This window comes from Oncorhynchus keta, chromosome 32 (genome assembly GCF_023373465.1).
Source record: "Oncorhynchus keta strain PuntledgeMale-10-30-2019 chromosome 32, Oket_V2, whole genome shotgun sequence".
Classification (NCBI taxonomy): Eukaryota; Metazoa; Chordata; class Actinopteri; order Salmoniformes; family Salmonidae; genus Oncorhynchus; species Oncorhynchus keta.
The window spans coordinates 10,864,540-10,880,593 of record NC_068452.1 but is presented as its reverse complement, the minus strand read 5'-3'; the positions used below and the strand labels follow the sequence as shown (position 1 = coordinate 10,880,593).

General features: G+C 43.6%; 2 protein-coding genes and 1 pseudogene across 2 annotated transcripts in view; all 3 read right to left on the bottom strand.

The window, feature by feature from the left end:
- The window catches only part of LOC118365090 (zinc finger protein 271-like), a 46,078-nt gene extending 43,011 nt beyond the window's left edge, over window positions 1-3,067 (bottom strand). The window contains exon 1 of the mRNA XM_052490164.1: window positions 2,527-3,067. Within this exon, the coding sequence (XP_052346124.1) occupies window positions 2,527-2,815 (289 nt within the window). The 5' untranslated portion in view covers window positions 2,816-3,067. The remainder of the gene's footprint in view (window positions 1-2,526) is intronic.
- LOC127914400 (uncharacterized) overlaps window positions 1-16,054 on the bottom strand; it is a 156,513-nt gene that overhangs the window by 62,204 nt on the left and 78,255 nt on the right. The gene's annotated exons all lie outside the window — the stretch shown is intronic.
- Window positions 14,528-16,054, bottom strand: part of LOC118381434 (zinc finger protein ZFP2-like) — a 135,405-nt pseudogene continuing 133,878 nt past the window's right edge.

Genomic DNA, 16,054 nt, shown 5'->3' with positions numbered 1-16,054 from the left:
AACATATCTTTACTTTTACTCAAGAATGACAATTAGGTACTTTTTCAACCACTGGTCAAGACGTTTAGCACCCAATACCCAACATTCACTTGGTGGCTTGAAGTAGGAGTGCTGAACTAGGATCTGTTTAGCATTTGTGAGTAGAATGAATAACATTACTTTGACGGGGGGTGGGGGGTACTGATTCCAGTTCAGCATTCTTAGCCTGAGACATTTAATAAATGCGTACAGGGGAGCACTTTTCTACGATCAGCTTTGCCTAGATCATTCTGAATCAGTTGTCTCTGGAATAACTTTATATGGACAGCAGTGGGTTTGTTTGTAGATCAGCACTCCTTCTCAACACCAGTTGCTGTACCCTAACATTTTATTATCCAATTTCCCTTAATGTCTATGTCCTTCCGGAACCCCACCTCAACATTGTTCTGTCAAGGCAACAAAAGCAAGTTGGCATGCTCTTGAAATTAATTTAACTCACAACCTCTCCTTTGGGAATTCACCACCATATCTACTACTAAAACTATTTTTAAACTATCTTAACATGTGGCTTTCTTCAGGGGGACCAAGACTAGGAACACTTTTGAATGGTCTACAAAGAATGGCCCCAGGTAAAAGTAGGCTTTTGCAGAGTATGTTTGTATTGTTACTCCACAGCATAGTATGCTATCACAACTCTATTGAAATGACATTTGAAACAAGGTGTCACTTCATTCTTCTTTTTGATGGGAACTAGCCCATTTTCCCCTATATACCTCTGGTTTGCTCTTTCAGACCCACAAAGGCAACAAGAAAGAAGTTGCTACATTAACTGTTTCCCTGGGATTTGAACTAGTTAGCTCTTTCATGACAACAAAAGGCAACATCAAAAATGCCTCTCTAAATAATGCTCTCTTCAGATTTGAACTCTCAAACTCTGGTTTGGGGAGCAAACACCATAACCACTACTCTACCAGACAGACAGAGACTACATGTTAAGGGGTACTTCAAAATGCACACATCAAAGACAACATTTCAGAGTTTAGAGAATGGTGTGGGGGCTTGTACTTCTTGGGTCCACCAACCATTCCTCAATCTTCTTTTGATGACTACAAACAGAGATTATGAATCTTCAAAACCTACACTATAGGATGGATGTGTTTAGGAACGGGGGACGAAAATCGAAAGAGGCGTGTTTCCAATTACCAACAAATAGACCCTAGAAATGTTATTCCAAAATCTTAATATTGGAACTTTGTCCCTTCATTTGCCTACTACTGTCTATAAGCTATCATAACACGTGGTTTTTTTCTTGGGGACAAGGTATCGGAACGCTTTTGAATGGTCTACAATGACTTAAATGTAAATGTAAATGTCTACAAAGCATGCCCCCAGGTCAAAGTTGGCTTTTGCAGACAAGGATAATATATTGTTACTCCACGACATAAGCCACAAGCCACCTGGGAGACACACCAAACATGTGGAAGAAGGTGCTCAGCTGTAATCGCAGCAAAAGGTGGCGCTACAAAGTATTAACTTAAGGGGGCTGAATAATTTTGCACACCCAATTTTTCAGTTTTTGATTGTTAAAAAAGTTTGAAATATCCAATAAATGTCGTTCCACTTCATGATTGTGTCCCACTTGTTGTTGATTCTTCACACAAAAAAAATAGTTTTATATCTTTATGTTTGAAGCCTGAAATGTGGCAAATGTTCACAAAGTTCAAGGGGGCCGAATAATTTCGCAAGGCACTGTATACAGTATCATCGGTAACAATTGTGTACAAGCCACCTAGCTAATAAAATACTGGGGCTTGCGGTCATTAGTTACATTTCAACCACAGCGATTCCCCAATTGAGGCGCAACAGAGTTCACCCGCAAATGCAGTAACACCGGAAATAATAACTAAACCAACGATTGAGAAATGGTGGAGGCTACTAGAACGAAGAGACATTTTTTCCGAATAAACGTGGTGAGTGAAAGACGTAATTACATAGCTCACTCCCTACCCGGTATCTCCTTCTACTGTTATACGACTCTGTATGCGTTGCTTGTTGGCAACCTTGTTATTTACGACGTTTTTGGAACGGATTCCTGTTGGAACGTTCCACAAATTATACCCACCCTAGTTTTAACCATGTTTTGAGGATATACAGTGTTTGTTTATATTTACTAACAAACATTGGAGTAAAAAAAAAAGCTTATTTTGGGTTCTGATGGGGTACGACAGTTGAACTAAGTTCATGAGGCATTTATAAGTGTATTCTTCAAGAAACAGATGGGTGCATATCATTAATGTATAAGTCCCAAAATGGATGTAACAACTGCTGATTGCAACTTTTGGGAGATACTAATGGGAGATCTTGAGAACTACAGTATTTCAGGCATTGTCAATGGATGCATTTCATAAATTGTTAACGTTTTGCTGATGGTCCACTCTTGATGTTCTACACCTTACAGTGTAGCTTCAGCCATTCCGACAGAACAACATTAAAGTGTAAAACCCCTTTACTGCATATTGGTTCAACGACTGCAGAGACGGTACTTACTGGTGTTAAACAGATCTCTAACCTCCTCCTCTTCCTCCAATGTGACAGTCATCTCCCCCTCCTCCTCTTTCACTGATAAAACTGCATCATCCTCTTCTTTTACAGTAACATCCTCCTCCTCTTTCACTCTGAACGCGTCTTCCTCTTCTTTCACTGAAACGTCTTTCTCTTCTTCTTTCACAGTAACAGCCTCACCCTCTACTTGTTTTTGAATTGTAACATCCTTCTCTTCGTCCTCATCTTTCACGGGGGCTTCTTTAGCAGAAGGAGAGTAGCTCAGTGAACTCATGGTCGGAGATGTTAGCTAGCTAGCATTAGCGACTAGCCTAGTTCTTAGCAAACCAGCTAGCTGACAAACAACGTACATATATACTTAAATGGGCCAACAAGTACATCCGACAGAAGTGTGTTTAATACACAGCAACTAATATACACCAAAAACAGTGTAAAGAGCGTGAATGTTGTAACTATGTTTGCTAGAAAGCTACCGAGGCGTCTGACTAGCTGTTGTGTTTGAAGGAGCGTCCCGTCCACTAGATTATATGTCACACTGGCAGCGTCGCCTGAACCTAATATACGCACCATCTAATGACTGGAGTGGGCAACGCAGTAGAGGAACCAAAAGTATCTATTTCATTTATTTCATAAAAGGTTAATATTATTTTAAGTCGTTCAAAGAGAAGCATGTGTTGATTGATTCGTTTTTAATGAGTGAGAATTTAAAACAAACTTTACACCCACTACACATTTGCATTGTGAACCATACTTCTGACATGGATCATTTTGACCCCAGAGGCATATCTTTTATGTTAGCCAAAATGTGGTTTATTCAATTATGTATTTTTTCATGACTTTGTCAATCAACTTGTTGTTAGTAAATCTTAATCACGGTTTAGTGTTTCTGTTTCAAATGGACTTTTAACAAATTAAAATCATTTGGAGTTATTTTGACCCCAGCCAAAAGCACCTTTGATAAATAGGACGTTTATTTCAAATCAAAATCGAATCACATTTTTTTGTTCACATACACGTGTTTAGCAGATGTTGTTGCGGGTGTAGCAAAATGCTTGTGTTTCTAGCTCTGACAGTGCAGTAATATCTAACAAGTAATTTAACAACATATTCCCAATACACAGAAGTCTATGTATTTGAATCTAGGTTTCTCTGTAGACATGATCCATCCCACCAGAGGGTGGAGGGGCACCTGTATCAGTGGTTTTGACCAGATAGACACCTGCAGACACACGGTATCGTGCCTCCCATGTACTCTCCTAAGAATGGACTTTTCTTTACCACGTATCACATGTACAAAACTGCCAATGGTTGAAAACTCTGCCAGCGATAGAAAATTCTGCCAGAGGTAGAAATCTCTGCCTGTGGTATACAGTGCATTTGTTAAGTATTCAGACTCCTTCACTTTCGCACATTTTGTTACGTTGCAGCCTTATTCTAAAATGAAATATTTTTCCCCCTCATCAATATACATGCAATACCCCAGAATGACAAACCAATAACAGTTATTTTTTAAACATTTTTGCAAATGTATTTAAGTATTCAGACCCTTTGCTATGAGACTCGAAATTGAGCTCAGATGCATCCTGATTCCATTGATCATCCTTGAGATGTTTCTACAACTTCATTGGAGTCCACTTGTGGTAAATTCAATTGATTAGACATGAGTTGGAAAGGCACACACCTGTCTATATAAGGTCCCACAATTTACAGTGCATGTCAGAGCAAAAACCAAGCCATGAGGTCAAAGGAATTGTCCGTGGAGCTCTCAGACAGGATAGTGTCGAGGCACAGATCTGGGAAAGGTACATAAAAATGTCTGCAGCATTGAAGGTCCCCAGAACACAGTGGCCTCCATCATTCTTAAATGGAAGAAGTTTCGAACCACCAAGACTCTTCTTAGAACTGGCCGCCCGGCCAAACAGAAATCGGGGGAGAAGGACCATGGTCAGGGAGGGTGGTGACCAAGAACCCGATGTTCACTCTGACAGAGCTCCAGATTTCCTCTGTGGAGATGGGAGAACCTCCCAGAAGGACAACCATCTCTGCAGCACTCCTCCAATCAGGCCTTAATGTAGCAATGATTAAATTGTCAAAATGTATTTCTATGGACAATTCAGTGAACTGTTCTGTGAAAGGTGTTGGCTCGAGATGACATGCAGGAGCTTGCAGGGATTTGTAGTCTTGCATGTCGTTTACTTTGATGCTAATTAGCATTTTAGAATCCGAGAGTAAAGATACACAAAAATATTGATGCAAGTATTTGTATTTATTATGGATCCCCATTAGATCCTGCCTAGGCAGCAGCTATTCTTTCTGGAGTCTATTATGGATCCCAATTAGTTCCTGCCAAGACAGCAGCTACTCTTCCTGGGGCTTATTATGGATCCCAATTAGTTCCTGTCAAGGCAGCAGCTACTTTTCCTGGGGTTTACTATGGATCCCCATAAGTAAAGGTCAGGAAGCGTGCCAGCCTGCCTGAACCGCCCCTTTCGAGCAAAAGGTAAAAATGATGGGTTATGAACTAACAGGTATAAATGATGGGTTATGAACTAACAGGTATAAATTATGGGTTATGAACTAACAGGTATAAATGATGGGTTATGAACTAACAGGCATAAATGATGGGTTATGAACTAACAGGTATAAATGATGGGTTATGAACTAACAGGAATAAATAATGGGTTATGAATTAACAGGTACAAATGATGGGAAGATATACTGAATTTATACTGTTTTTCATACTAAGATGGACCAAGATATGTGTTGCTTTTGCACATATTTGTTAATTGGTTTAGCAAGAGTCTATTGATTGGTCTGTCATTGGGTTCATTTCTATTACAATATGTTCTAATCAAATCAAGCTTTATTTATACAGCATATTTCAGAAATGGATGCAACACAATGGCTTCACAGGATTTTTTAAATAAATAACAATGAAAATAAACAGAAATATTTACTTCACAACAAACATAAGAGGATAAAAAACAGAAGAATAACAACTGTAAGACTAATGAGCACCCTAAGAAAATGTCATTGATTACAATATTAACAATTGGATGCAACATCCAACCCTAACAAGATGGACAAGCCAGCACAGGTGTAAGAGAGAATAAAGTAGACGGCACGGGTCAAAATTTTGATTTATGACCCTGTGTCCAGATGACGTATACATGTCCAAATATGGGCCTCCGGCCAGGACATCCTGTTCCTGTGGTCACGTGTTAGAGGGTGTGTTATTTTATATCTAAATTGCATCCTTTGAAGTTGTCATGCTGATTGATGTCTAGGGACCTGGTTGAACTGGGGGGTTCTGTGTTTGAACTTTTGAAAGAGTATGGCCCCACGCACCCAGTTTTATTGCCCTCATGGTTGCTATCTAATGAAGCAGGAATGTCCGGGGTATTAGCTGTGGCAGACGCATTATAAATGAAAGGCCAGAACAAGGCATGCGACCCCAGAACAGTAAATAAGATTTTTTAAATTAACATGGATTTTGTGATCAGTGGCAAAGCTGTGATGACTGTAACAACGGAAGCAGGACCGCGGCTGAAACAGAGAAAGGGCTAAGTATAATTCCGCAATATACGATGCACCATAAAAAGTGGTTTCTAAGTGTGTATAGAACCCAGATACCGCCCGCAACTGCGCTGAAAGATCAAGTGCTGATGTCTAATGGACAGCAATGGGGGTATCTGTTTGATTACTTGGCCTGTAGAGTGAACCTCTATACGGTAGCCGAAGGAGAAGAATATACCGACCAGACATTAGGAGTGGACTATGGGGTTGAAGACTGGATGGTTTTTCGCCAGGTTTTGTGTCCCGAACTGAGACTTATCACCAAGGGGTATAGCTTGTTCACAGGCTATGAGACCCGTTGGGAATGTACCCCTGACTCCTCAGGAAGAGTATTTCACAGGGTGAAAATACAAAGAAAGAATGGACTTCCATGTGGCTGCGTGGAGTTCTATATCAGCAACAAGGAAACCCGCAACCAAAACATTTGTGATGGGGATTTTAGGTTGCGCATGCTTATTCCTTTTAAAAGTGGGGAAATAATGGAATTGAAATTGTTGGAGTTGTTGGACGCTCTGTTTGTACAGAGCCAACAGCGACAGAGCATTGTTCATGTAAGGAAGTGCATAATATATACGAATCCCGAGGATTATGATTCAAAGGAGACCCAAGAAGATACATTGTCAGAAGAAAACTAAGTACGCAGCTTCGTTAACCACGCAATAAAACAACAATAAAAGGAGGGTCCTTAAAACCTACAGTTCTTCACATTCTACTCCCCCCTGGCAAGACCCACGACACTCCCTACATGTACACAGCCTGAGGACGTGTTTGATGGGATGGTCAGTACTATTTTTGTGGACACCATCAAGGCCTCTGTAGCCACGCTTTTAGACGTGGTGATTGGAGAATATATACGAGAAAAATGCATCGGTTGTGAGATCAATCACCCCAGCCAGCTCAGGCATCCTTGCCTATACGACCCCCCAAGATACTACTTCTTCAACCATTTTGAGGCACTGGTGAAAATACTTTGGTCCTGCAGGTTTATACCATCGCTGGTCAAAGCCCTGGAGTCTGTGTGTCACGCCCTGGTCTTAGTATTTTGTGTTTTCTTTATTATTTTGGTCAGGCCAGGGTGTGACATGGGTTATTTATGTGGTGTGTTTTGTCTTGGGGTTTTTGTAGGTTATGGGATTGTGGTATAGTAGAGTTGTCTAGGTAAGTCTATGGTTGCCTAGAGTGGTTCTCAATCAGAGGCAGGTGTTTATCGTTGTCTCTGATTGGGAAGCATATTTAGGCAGCCATATTCTTTGAGTGTTTCGTGGGTGATTGTTCCTGTCTCTGTGTTTGTTTGCACCAGATAGGGCTGGTTTGGTTTTTCACGTTACGTTTAGTGTTTTTGTAATGTTCGTTATTATCTTTTTTAAAGATGTATCGAGATAACCACGCTGCATTTTGGTCCGATCCCTGCTACACCTTCTCTTCAGACGAAGAGGAGGAAATTATCTGTAACAGAATAACCCACCACAACAGGACCAAGCGGCGTGGTGACAGGCAGCGGCAGCAGGAGCAGCGAAATCCAGATTTCTGGACATGGGAGGAAATCTTGGATGGTAAAGGACCCTGGGCTCAGCCAGGAGAATATCGCCGCCCCAAAGGAGAGCTGGAGGCGGCGAAAGCGGAGAGGCGCTGGTATGAGGAGGCAGCACGGCGACGTGGATGGAAGCCCGAGAGTCAGCCCCAAAAATGTATTGGGGGGAGGCACAGGGAGAGTGTGGCAGAGTCAGGAGTCAGACCTGAGCCAACTCCCCCTGTTTATCGTAAGGAGCCAAGGAGGAAACCAGAAACAGAGCCGGTGTTGGAGGTGAGCGAAGCAGAGACTGTGAAGGAGTTAATGGGGAAATTGGAGGAGAGAGTTATGAGGGAGTTGCTGTGTTGGTGTATGAGGCACGGAATTCGCCCGATGGAGCGTGTCGGGGATTTGATGGCACCTGGGTCAGCTCTCCATACTCGTCCTGAGGTGCGTGCCAGCCTCACGCACCAGGCCTCCTGTACACCTCCCTAGCCTTGCACGTCCTGTGCCAGCTCAGCGCTACAGTGCGCCTAGCAGTGCTAACCGTGGTCAGGCAGTACGCATGCTTAGCCCGGTACGCTACATCTCAGCTCCTCACATCTGCCGGGCAAGGGTGAAGATCCAGCCAGGGCGGTTGGTGCCAGCCCTGCTCTCAAGATCTCCAGTACGCCTTCACGGTCCGGTCCATCCAGTGCCACCTCCTCACACCAGCCCTCCGGTGGCAGCTCCCCGCACCAGGCTTCCTGTGCGTGTCCTCGGCCCAGTACCACCAGTGCCAGCACCACGTACCAGGCCTACAGTGCGCTTCGCCTGTCCAGCGCTGCCAGAGCCTTCCTCCTCTCCAGCGCTGCCGGAGTCTCCCGCCTGTCCAGCGCTGCCAGAGCTTTTCTCCTCTCCAGCGCTGCCGGAGTCTCCCGCCTGTTCAGCGCTGTCAGATCCTTCCTCCTCTACAGCGCTGCCGGAGTCTCCCGCCTGTCCAGCGCTGTCAGAGCCTTCCTCCTCTACAGCGCTGCCAGAGTCTCCCGCCTGTTCAGCGCTGCCGGAGTCTCCCGCCTGTTCAGCGCTGCCAGAGTCTCCCGCCTGTCCAGCGCTGCCAGAGCTGCCAGTCTGCAAGGTGCCGCCAGAGCTACCAGTCTGCAAGGAGCCGCCAGAGCTGCCAGTCTACATGGAGCAGCCAGAGCCGCCAGTCTGCATGGAGCAGCCAGAGCCGCCAGTCTGCATGGAGCAGCCAGAGCCGCCAGTCAGCATGGAGCAGCCAGAGCCGCCAGTCAGCATGGAGCAGCCAGAGCCGCCTGTCAGCATGGAGCAGTCAGAGCCGCCAGTCAACACGGAGCAGCCAGAGACGCCAGTCAGCCAGGATCCGCCAGATCCGCCAGTCTGCAAGGATCCGCCAGAGCCGCCAGTCAGCCAGGATCTTCCAGATCCGCCAGTCAGCCAGGATCTTCCAGATCCGCCAGTCAGACAGGATCTGCCAGAACCACCAGTCAGCCAGGATCTGCCAGTGCCATCAATCTGCCTGAGCTTCCTCTCAGTCCTGAGGTTCCTCTCAGTCCTGAGCTTCCTCTCAGTACTGAGCTACCCCTCAGTCTTGAGCTACCCCTCAGTCTTGAGCTACCCCTCAGTCCTGAGCTACCCCTCAGTCCCGAGCTACCCCTCAGTCCCGAGCTGTCCCTCAGTCCGGAGCTGCCCCTCAGTCCAGTGGGGCCCTTGGTTAGGGTTACTAGGCCAAGGTCGGCAGCGAGGGTCGCCAATCTAAGGCGTATATCCAAGTTGAGAGGTGTTTTCGACAAAAAATATGAGCAAGGCTACAGCGATGATTTGTTCACGGTTACCGAATGTCTGCCGCGCATACCCCAGGTCTACAAATTAAAAGATTATGACGGGGAACTTATAGAGGGATCTTTTATGAGAAGGAATTACAGAAGGTACAGTTGGATAAAGACAAAGTATTTCATGTGGAGGAGATTCTAGATCAAAAGAGAGAAAAGGGTAAAAAAAAATGGGTGCTGGTCCGCTGGAAAAACTGGCCCCAAAAGTTCAACAGTTGGGTATTAGAGCACGATGTGGTGGAGGCATCGGGGGTTAACTTAAACCCTCATGCATGATAAAATACACCATCATTTGCATGTACAGAGGAGTGCATCTTGGAACATAGTGGCTTCTACCTGACTCTCCCCAGTAATGTGTCTGCACATATATATCGTAATAATCAGAGTTCGAATTATACAACACATTTTCCAAAACCTATAGAGTTATCAGAGGCCTGGGAATTAGGTCTCAGCGAGATTACATACCCCCCTAGCTGGTATAATATCAAAGATAAGGACCGTGATTTTTATTTCAAAAAGTTATCGGAACCTGCAAAACTTATTTAAGGTTAAAAAAGGGTTGTATAGAATCGTCGACAGGATCGTCTCCGAGTTGAATGAACGTCTATCACTGAACAATATGGAAATATTCCTGATGTACAACCCTATACATAAACGTGTACAAATCTTAGGAGATGCTGCCTGGGGAATAAAGACCGGTGGTAATTTAGCCTACATGTTGGGGATGGGTCCCAATAAATGGACGTATGTGAAAGATAAATTATTCCCATTCCCCGCGGATATACATGCAGGATTTTACAACATATTTGTGTATACCGACATCAAATCCTATCAAAGGGTCGGAGACAGCTGTGTGCCACTCCTGAGAACGGTTCAAATAGACAGAAAGGATGGGGACATAGTCACTGTCACCTACGACAAGCCACACTACGTACCTGTAAGCAAGAAATATATTGAAAACATTCTTGTTGAGCTTAAAATGGATCAGAACGAAAACATCGAATTTACTTATGGTAAAACGATTGTAAAAAATCCACTTTAGACCCACCAAAACCTCTCTACATATATAATATTAGTATTATATATTTTCTATACATGATACAACTAAATTAAAAAGGGTGATGGAACACCGACATCTCGACCCTAACCGTTATGTCTCATACTATGTTGATCAAGTGGGTAATGGGTTACCCGGCTATTATGGATCCCCAACCATGTACGGTTCGGGGATAGGAGGTATATTTCGTAACATCTTTAGGATGGTTTTACCGTTTATGAAGAGAGGCCTCAGCATAGCCAAACCACATTTAAAATCAGCAGCAAAAAATATAGTAAGTGAGGTTGTAGCCAATGCTATGACCAGAAGGGCGTCACCAGATGTCGAGCGTCAAGAAGGCTCGGGGCTGATGATGTTGTCTCGAAGACCAAAAAAGAGACCTCCGGGTATAAGGCGCAGGCTTGCGCCTAAAAAACGACGGTTAACGGTTAAAATAAACACAGTAAGTCAAAGACGGGGTAAAGTGAGGAGGTCTGGACCAAAAACGGTAAAAATAATACTCAGAAGTATTTTCTAAAAGAACAAGCACCATGGCTCTTTTACACCGCATGTCCTCTGAAGCTGTAAAAACAGAGCTCGATCTTTTCACGGCCCCCTTAACCCAACATTCAGTAGAGAGGTCCAGTTATGTGGAGATAGCCCCACTCTCTGCCATTACAGACAACGGTCCCATAGAGTTTTTCATACCAGGCCACGGTGACAACTATCTGGACCTCAACAACACCTTGGTGCATTTGTGTCTAAAAGTGACCAAAACAGATGGTACTAACATTGCAAACGATGCCAAAGTGAGTCTCATTAATTATCCAGTGGCCACCATCTTCTCTCAAGTGGATGTGACTTTGGGTGAACGTCTAATCAGTCAAAGCAGTGCCACATACCCATATAGGGCCATCATGGAGTGCTTACTCAACTACTCTGAAGACACTCTCAAGACACAATTCAGCACCGGGCTGTTTAGCAAGGATACTGCAGGAGTCTCTATGGAATCGACAGACCCATCCACCGGTGCAAACAAAGGACTGGAGGCACGGGCTCGCTACTGTGCCAAATCTCAAGAGTTTCATCTGCTAGGCCCTATACACTCTGACATTTTCCTTCAAGAATGTTTACTCTTAAATGCGTTTGATTTAAGACTAAAATTAACCAGGGCCAAGGATGAGTTTTGCCTAATGTCTGCCCAGGACGAGGGACTTTAGTTTAAAAGTGTTGGGGGCCACGGTTTTTATTTAAAAAGTGTCTGTATCTCCGGCAGTTCGTCTGGGTCACTTTACTTTTGCAGTTAGTCTGGAACTTTACAATCTATTCCTGGCTACCAGGAGGCATCTAAAAGATCTCTCTTTACCTATTGACAGAAATGATTTTGCAGAGGGTTACACATTGCATGCTTTCAATTTATCACCTGATGATGACACCTCAGGATATCTTTCGGTGGTGTCCCAAGGTAACCTCAGGCTTGAAATGCATTTCAGTACACCTTTAGCCTGTACCGTTAGCATGATTGTTTATGCATGCTCTGATTCAATCTTGGAAGTGAATAGTGGAATACCCAAGAGTTGGAAGGGCTCATGAGCCAACTGATTGGAAAACAATTTTGTGGAGTGTTGGCTTGTGATTAATTACCTATTGAGAAATGGCCGGAGCGGCCTGCCATGTTTATTGTCAATACCCATCCTAAACACATGCCAGGTGAACATTGACTAGCTGTGACATTAGAAGAGGAAGGAGGAAGAGAAATCTCAACTTTTTTTTTATTCCTATGGCTTTCCCCCCGGTTTTTCACATTTCCCCAAATCTATTAAAGATTTTTTTTTACAAAAAACGGCTCAAAGATATACTACAGCATCAAACAAGTGCAAGATAACCTTTCAACGACATGCGGTCACCACTGTGTATTCTACCTGTGCCAAAGAGCCCGGGGAGTTTATTTTGAAGATGTTATGTCTCTTTATAAGGATGATTTAAGAAGTAATGATAGCGTTGTAGCTTGTTTTGTTAGAAAATATCAAAAGTGTTCAAATGTGTATCCTTTAAGACCGTGTAATCAAGGTGTCTGCTCACGTCAAATGTTTCAAGAATGCCACAAATGTTAAATTGCTTAATTTTTCAAATACAATTTATTGAACTTAATCATAGTCATTCAAAAGTAATTCAAAAGTCTAACCACCCAGAGAGATCAGGATTAGGGAAAGGTCCGGAGGCGTTCAGGGGGGTAAATGAGTTATCATCATTCATTTCATAGGGAGGTGGGGTTGTTTGGGCATCTTTAGGGGTGCTGTATCTCGTTGAGGGTTTTTGTTTTAAAGCGTGAATCTGTTGACGAAGCTTATAGTTGGGTACACCCGAGAGGGGAATGTTGAGGATGGCCAGGGCCTTAAGAAACCGAAGCCACCCTGGATGTCTTCTGTCATCAGCAACCTTGTGGGCCGATGTGGTACTTTTAAGCAAGTCAAGCATATGTGAACCCCTGACAACAGAGCCCTGAAGGATAAACTCTCCTTTGTCGTTCCAAGTAGCGGCCCCATTTGAGTCTTTTATCTTGTTGATAATTTATCTAACGTTTTTCCTGTTACGTGCCGGAACATGGTTAACATGTCATGCATAACTTTATCTTCAACAGGCATTTGATCTTCAGACGGTAAGCTCGGAGGTACAGGCATTACAGGGGCTTGGCTCTCGATAGGCTCGTCATCTTTTAAAGGGTCCGATAGGGAAATAGTTAAATGGCCGGTCTCTCTCTCCCCTTGTTTCACCAAGGACAAATACCTTTGCAAGAGATTTTTGTATTTTTGGACCTTATCACAGGGGTTCAATCCTTTTTGATTCAAAATATCCTTCATGGCCGTATCCAAATCATTTTCCGCTATTTGTCTGATATTTTCAGGACCCTGCACTTGTTTTTTAAGTCTATCCAACTCTTGTTGTGGCACCAGATACATTTTATTGGCCATCACCCTATGTGTTCAACCACCACGTCTGGCAGAAATAAGGCTGGTGATGAAGGGCACAGCTATACTTAGTAAAGGTAGAATAAAACCGCCAGACTGTTGTATGCTATGTCGTTTCTTTTGAAGACTGACCCTTTTATTTGCAAAGAGTTTGATCGCGGTCATTTGTCTCTTTAATTTTTTCAATTGGGTCAGGGTGAGTGGAATGCGCCCTTTGAGAAGATTCAAAGCAATCTCACATAGGGATAATATGAGATCTGAAGAACAGTGACCCAAGATGGCCTTTCGTTCATTAGCTGTAGCCCCAACTAGGCTTCTCAAGAGGGGCAGGTTTCTTTTTAAATGCAGAGACATAGCGGTAACGTTTTAGGAATGTACGCAGCCGGCCACTCCCACGGGAACAGACCTGTTCATAGCCTCAGGTGTTCTGGAGTATTTGCTATTAAATCCATGATTAAATAAGAAAATGGTGCTTTGGTAGCGTCCTCATAGCTCTCCATAAAGTAGGATTTCATTCCAGGGTACATCTGCTGAGCTAGAGTGTTAATTTGTAGTTTGTCTCTAGGATTTTTGAACAAAACCATGTAATTGGCGTTCAAACTGATGGTGCGGCTATTTTACCTTGGTGAAAGACATTCGGCACCAAGTAAAGCACGGACAGGTTTCTATGATGAGTATATTGGGTAAACGCTCGGGCAATTTCGGGATGTTCGCTACCTGCAAATAGCATATCGTCCAAAACCAGCAGATTGTTTTTATGAGGAGGTAAAAGTTCATCATCAGACAGGGATTCAGATATTCGTTCAACAAACTTGATTTTTATTGTCTTCAACAATTCATCATACATAGGTTGATAACAAGAATAACACCACACAACATTATCAGGCTTTTGAGATAACACATGTTCAGAATTCTCTAAAATACTTTTTACAAAACAAGTATTACCACTATTAGACGGCCCTGCAATTAAGGCCGAAAATGGTAGTTGCAACCGGGGGTCAAAACCTTCTACAGCAGTCATTATATCTTAAGCTTTAAGACACCCTGTAGCTTGTAGCATAAGTCAGTAGCCAAAGGGCAATGTGGTCCCGTCAGGCAAAAGCAGTCTCTTGTAATAGACTACCCTGAATCTTTTAGTAAGTGGGGCATTCCTCAGATGGAAGCCCTTTTTATCCCTAACAATATTTTTGTAGGAGCTCAAAATCTCCAAGTCACTATCCCTGTCATTTATGAACCCCTCGACCAAGCGTGTGATTGATTCCAAGTTTACACGTGGGGCATTTTCATAGTTTTGAGTCACGCCTTTGGCTTTCAACACCACGTGATTCTTTTTAGTCCTAAAAGCATAGCTTTTGGGACCACAGGAGGACCATTCTGTGATATGGTCACCCTCTTCGAGTTCACTCGTTATGCCACCCAGATAGTTGCTGAGTGGGGGTCTCCAATCCCCCTGTTTGCTTACATAGACCACAGAGTCTGTGTCGAGGTAAAGAACACGCCTCTGAAGCTGCTCCATGAGCGTGTACAGTTCAAGTCGGCCATTGGCCGTGGTAAATGCTGCAAGAAACACATTTACATTACCCGGGGGTAGAACCCACTTCTTGTTACGTCGCCATTGCACCAAGGCAATGTCTTGACTCAAGAATGAAAAATGTGAAATTTCGTATTGGTCCGAAAAAAATAATTCCAAAATTTCTTCGGGGTCTTTAATAATCGACGTTGTTAGCATTTTACATCTCTGTGATAATTAGCCCCAAAGCGAATTTAAGTACAATTTCGACACATTTTGTTTGGTTTTCTTGACCTCTATTCTGTCAGGGTCAAGAAGTATGCCTTCTCTGTCATGATAGTCTTGAATGTATCTGTCTTTGCTCTCTTGATCTGTGACCGATGCAGGACAGCCTGAAGCCATTTGCTTGCATCTCAAGAAGGTTTGTTTTCACTGCAGGTGCGACAAATGGGAAAGGAAAGTTTTCCTTGAGGGCCCCTGTAAGGCAACACTGGTATAAACAAACCCATAGGAGGGTAGACAGTTGCTTTGATCAGAACAAAATAGTTTTGAGGTAAGTCAAAATCGCAATGAATAATTTCTGGATGCCCCATAGGATAGCATGAGGAACTCATTACATGAGGAAAAGGGGATGTAAAATCCACATAGCCTATTGTCTCGTCGGGTTGCGCTACATACCGCAAGGTCAAAGCATTGGTGCGGCCTCCATACAAGGCCTGTCGTGGTTCCAGGGGTTCTGGTGTGTCATAGCTGGAAAGGAAGGCTTGAACATGAGGATCAGACTTTTTGAGGGCGGCCCATTCGTGCTCCCACAAAGTAGCTTGTAAAGGATCCAATTTGTCTTGAAACTCTTGGTACATTTCCCCAAAAGTCTTTTGGGTTAGGACACACATGGCCTGGGGCACAAAGCAAGATTTACAACCGTGGAAGAAACAACCGTTGTACTCATACACGGTCTCAACCCCGTCAATCTGGGTGTATCCATCTACATGGTAAGAGCCAAACGCCTTCTCCCCCCGATTCAAAGCATGTTGAATAAAAATGTCTTTATCCTGGGCCAAATAATCCAACCATTGAATG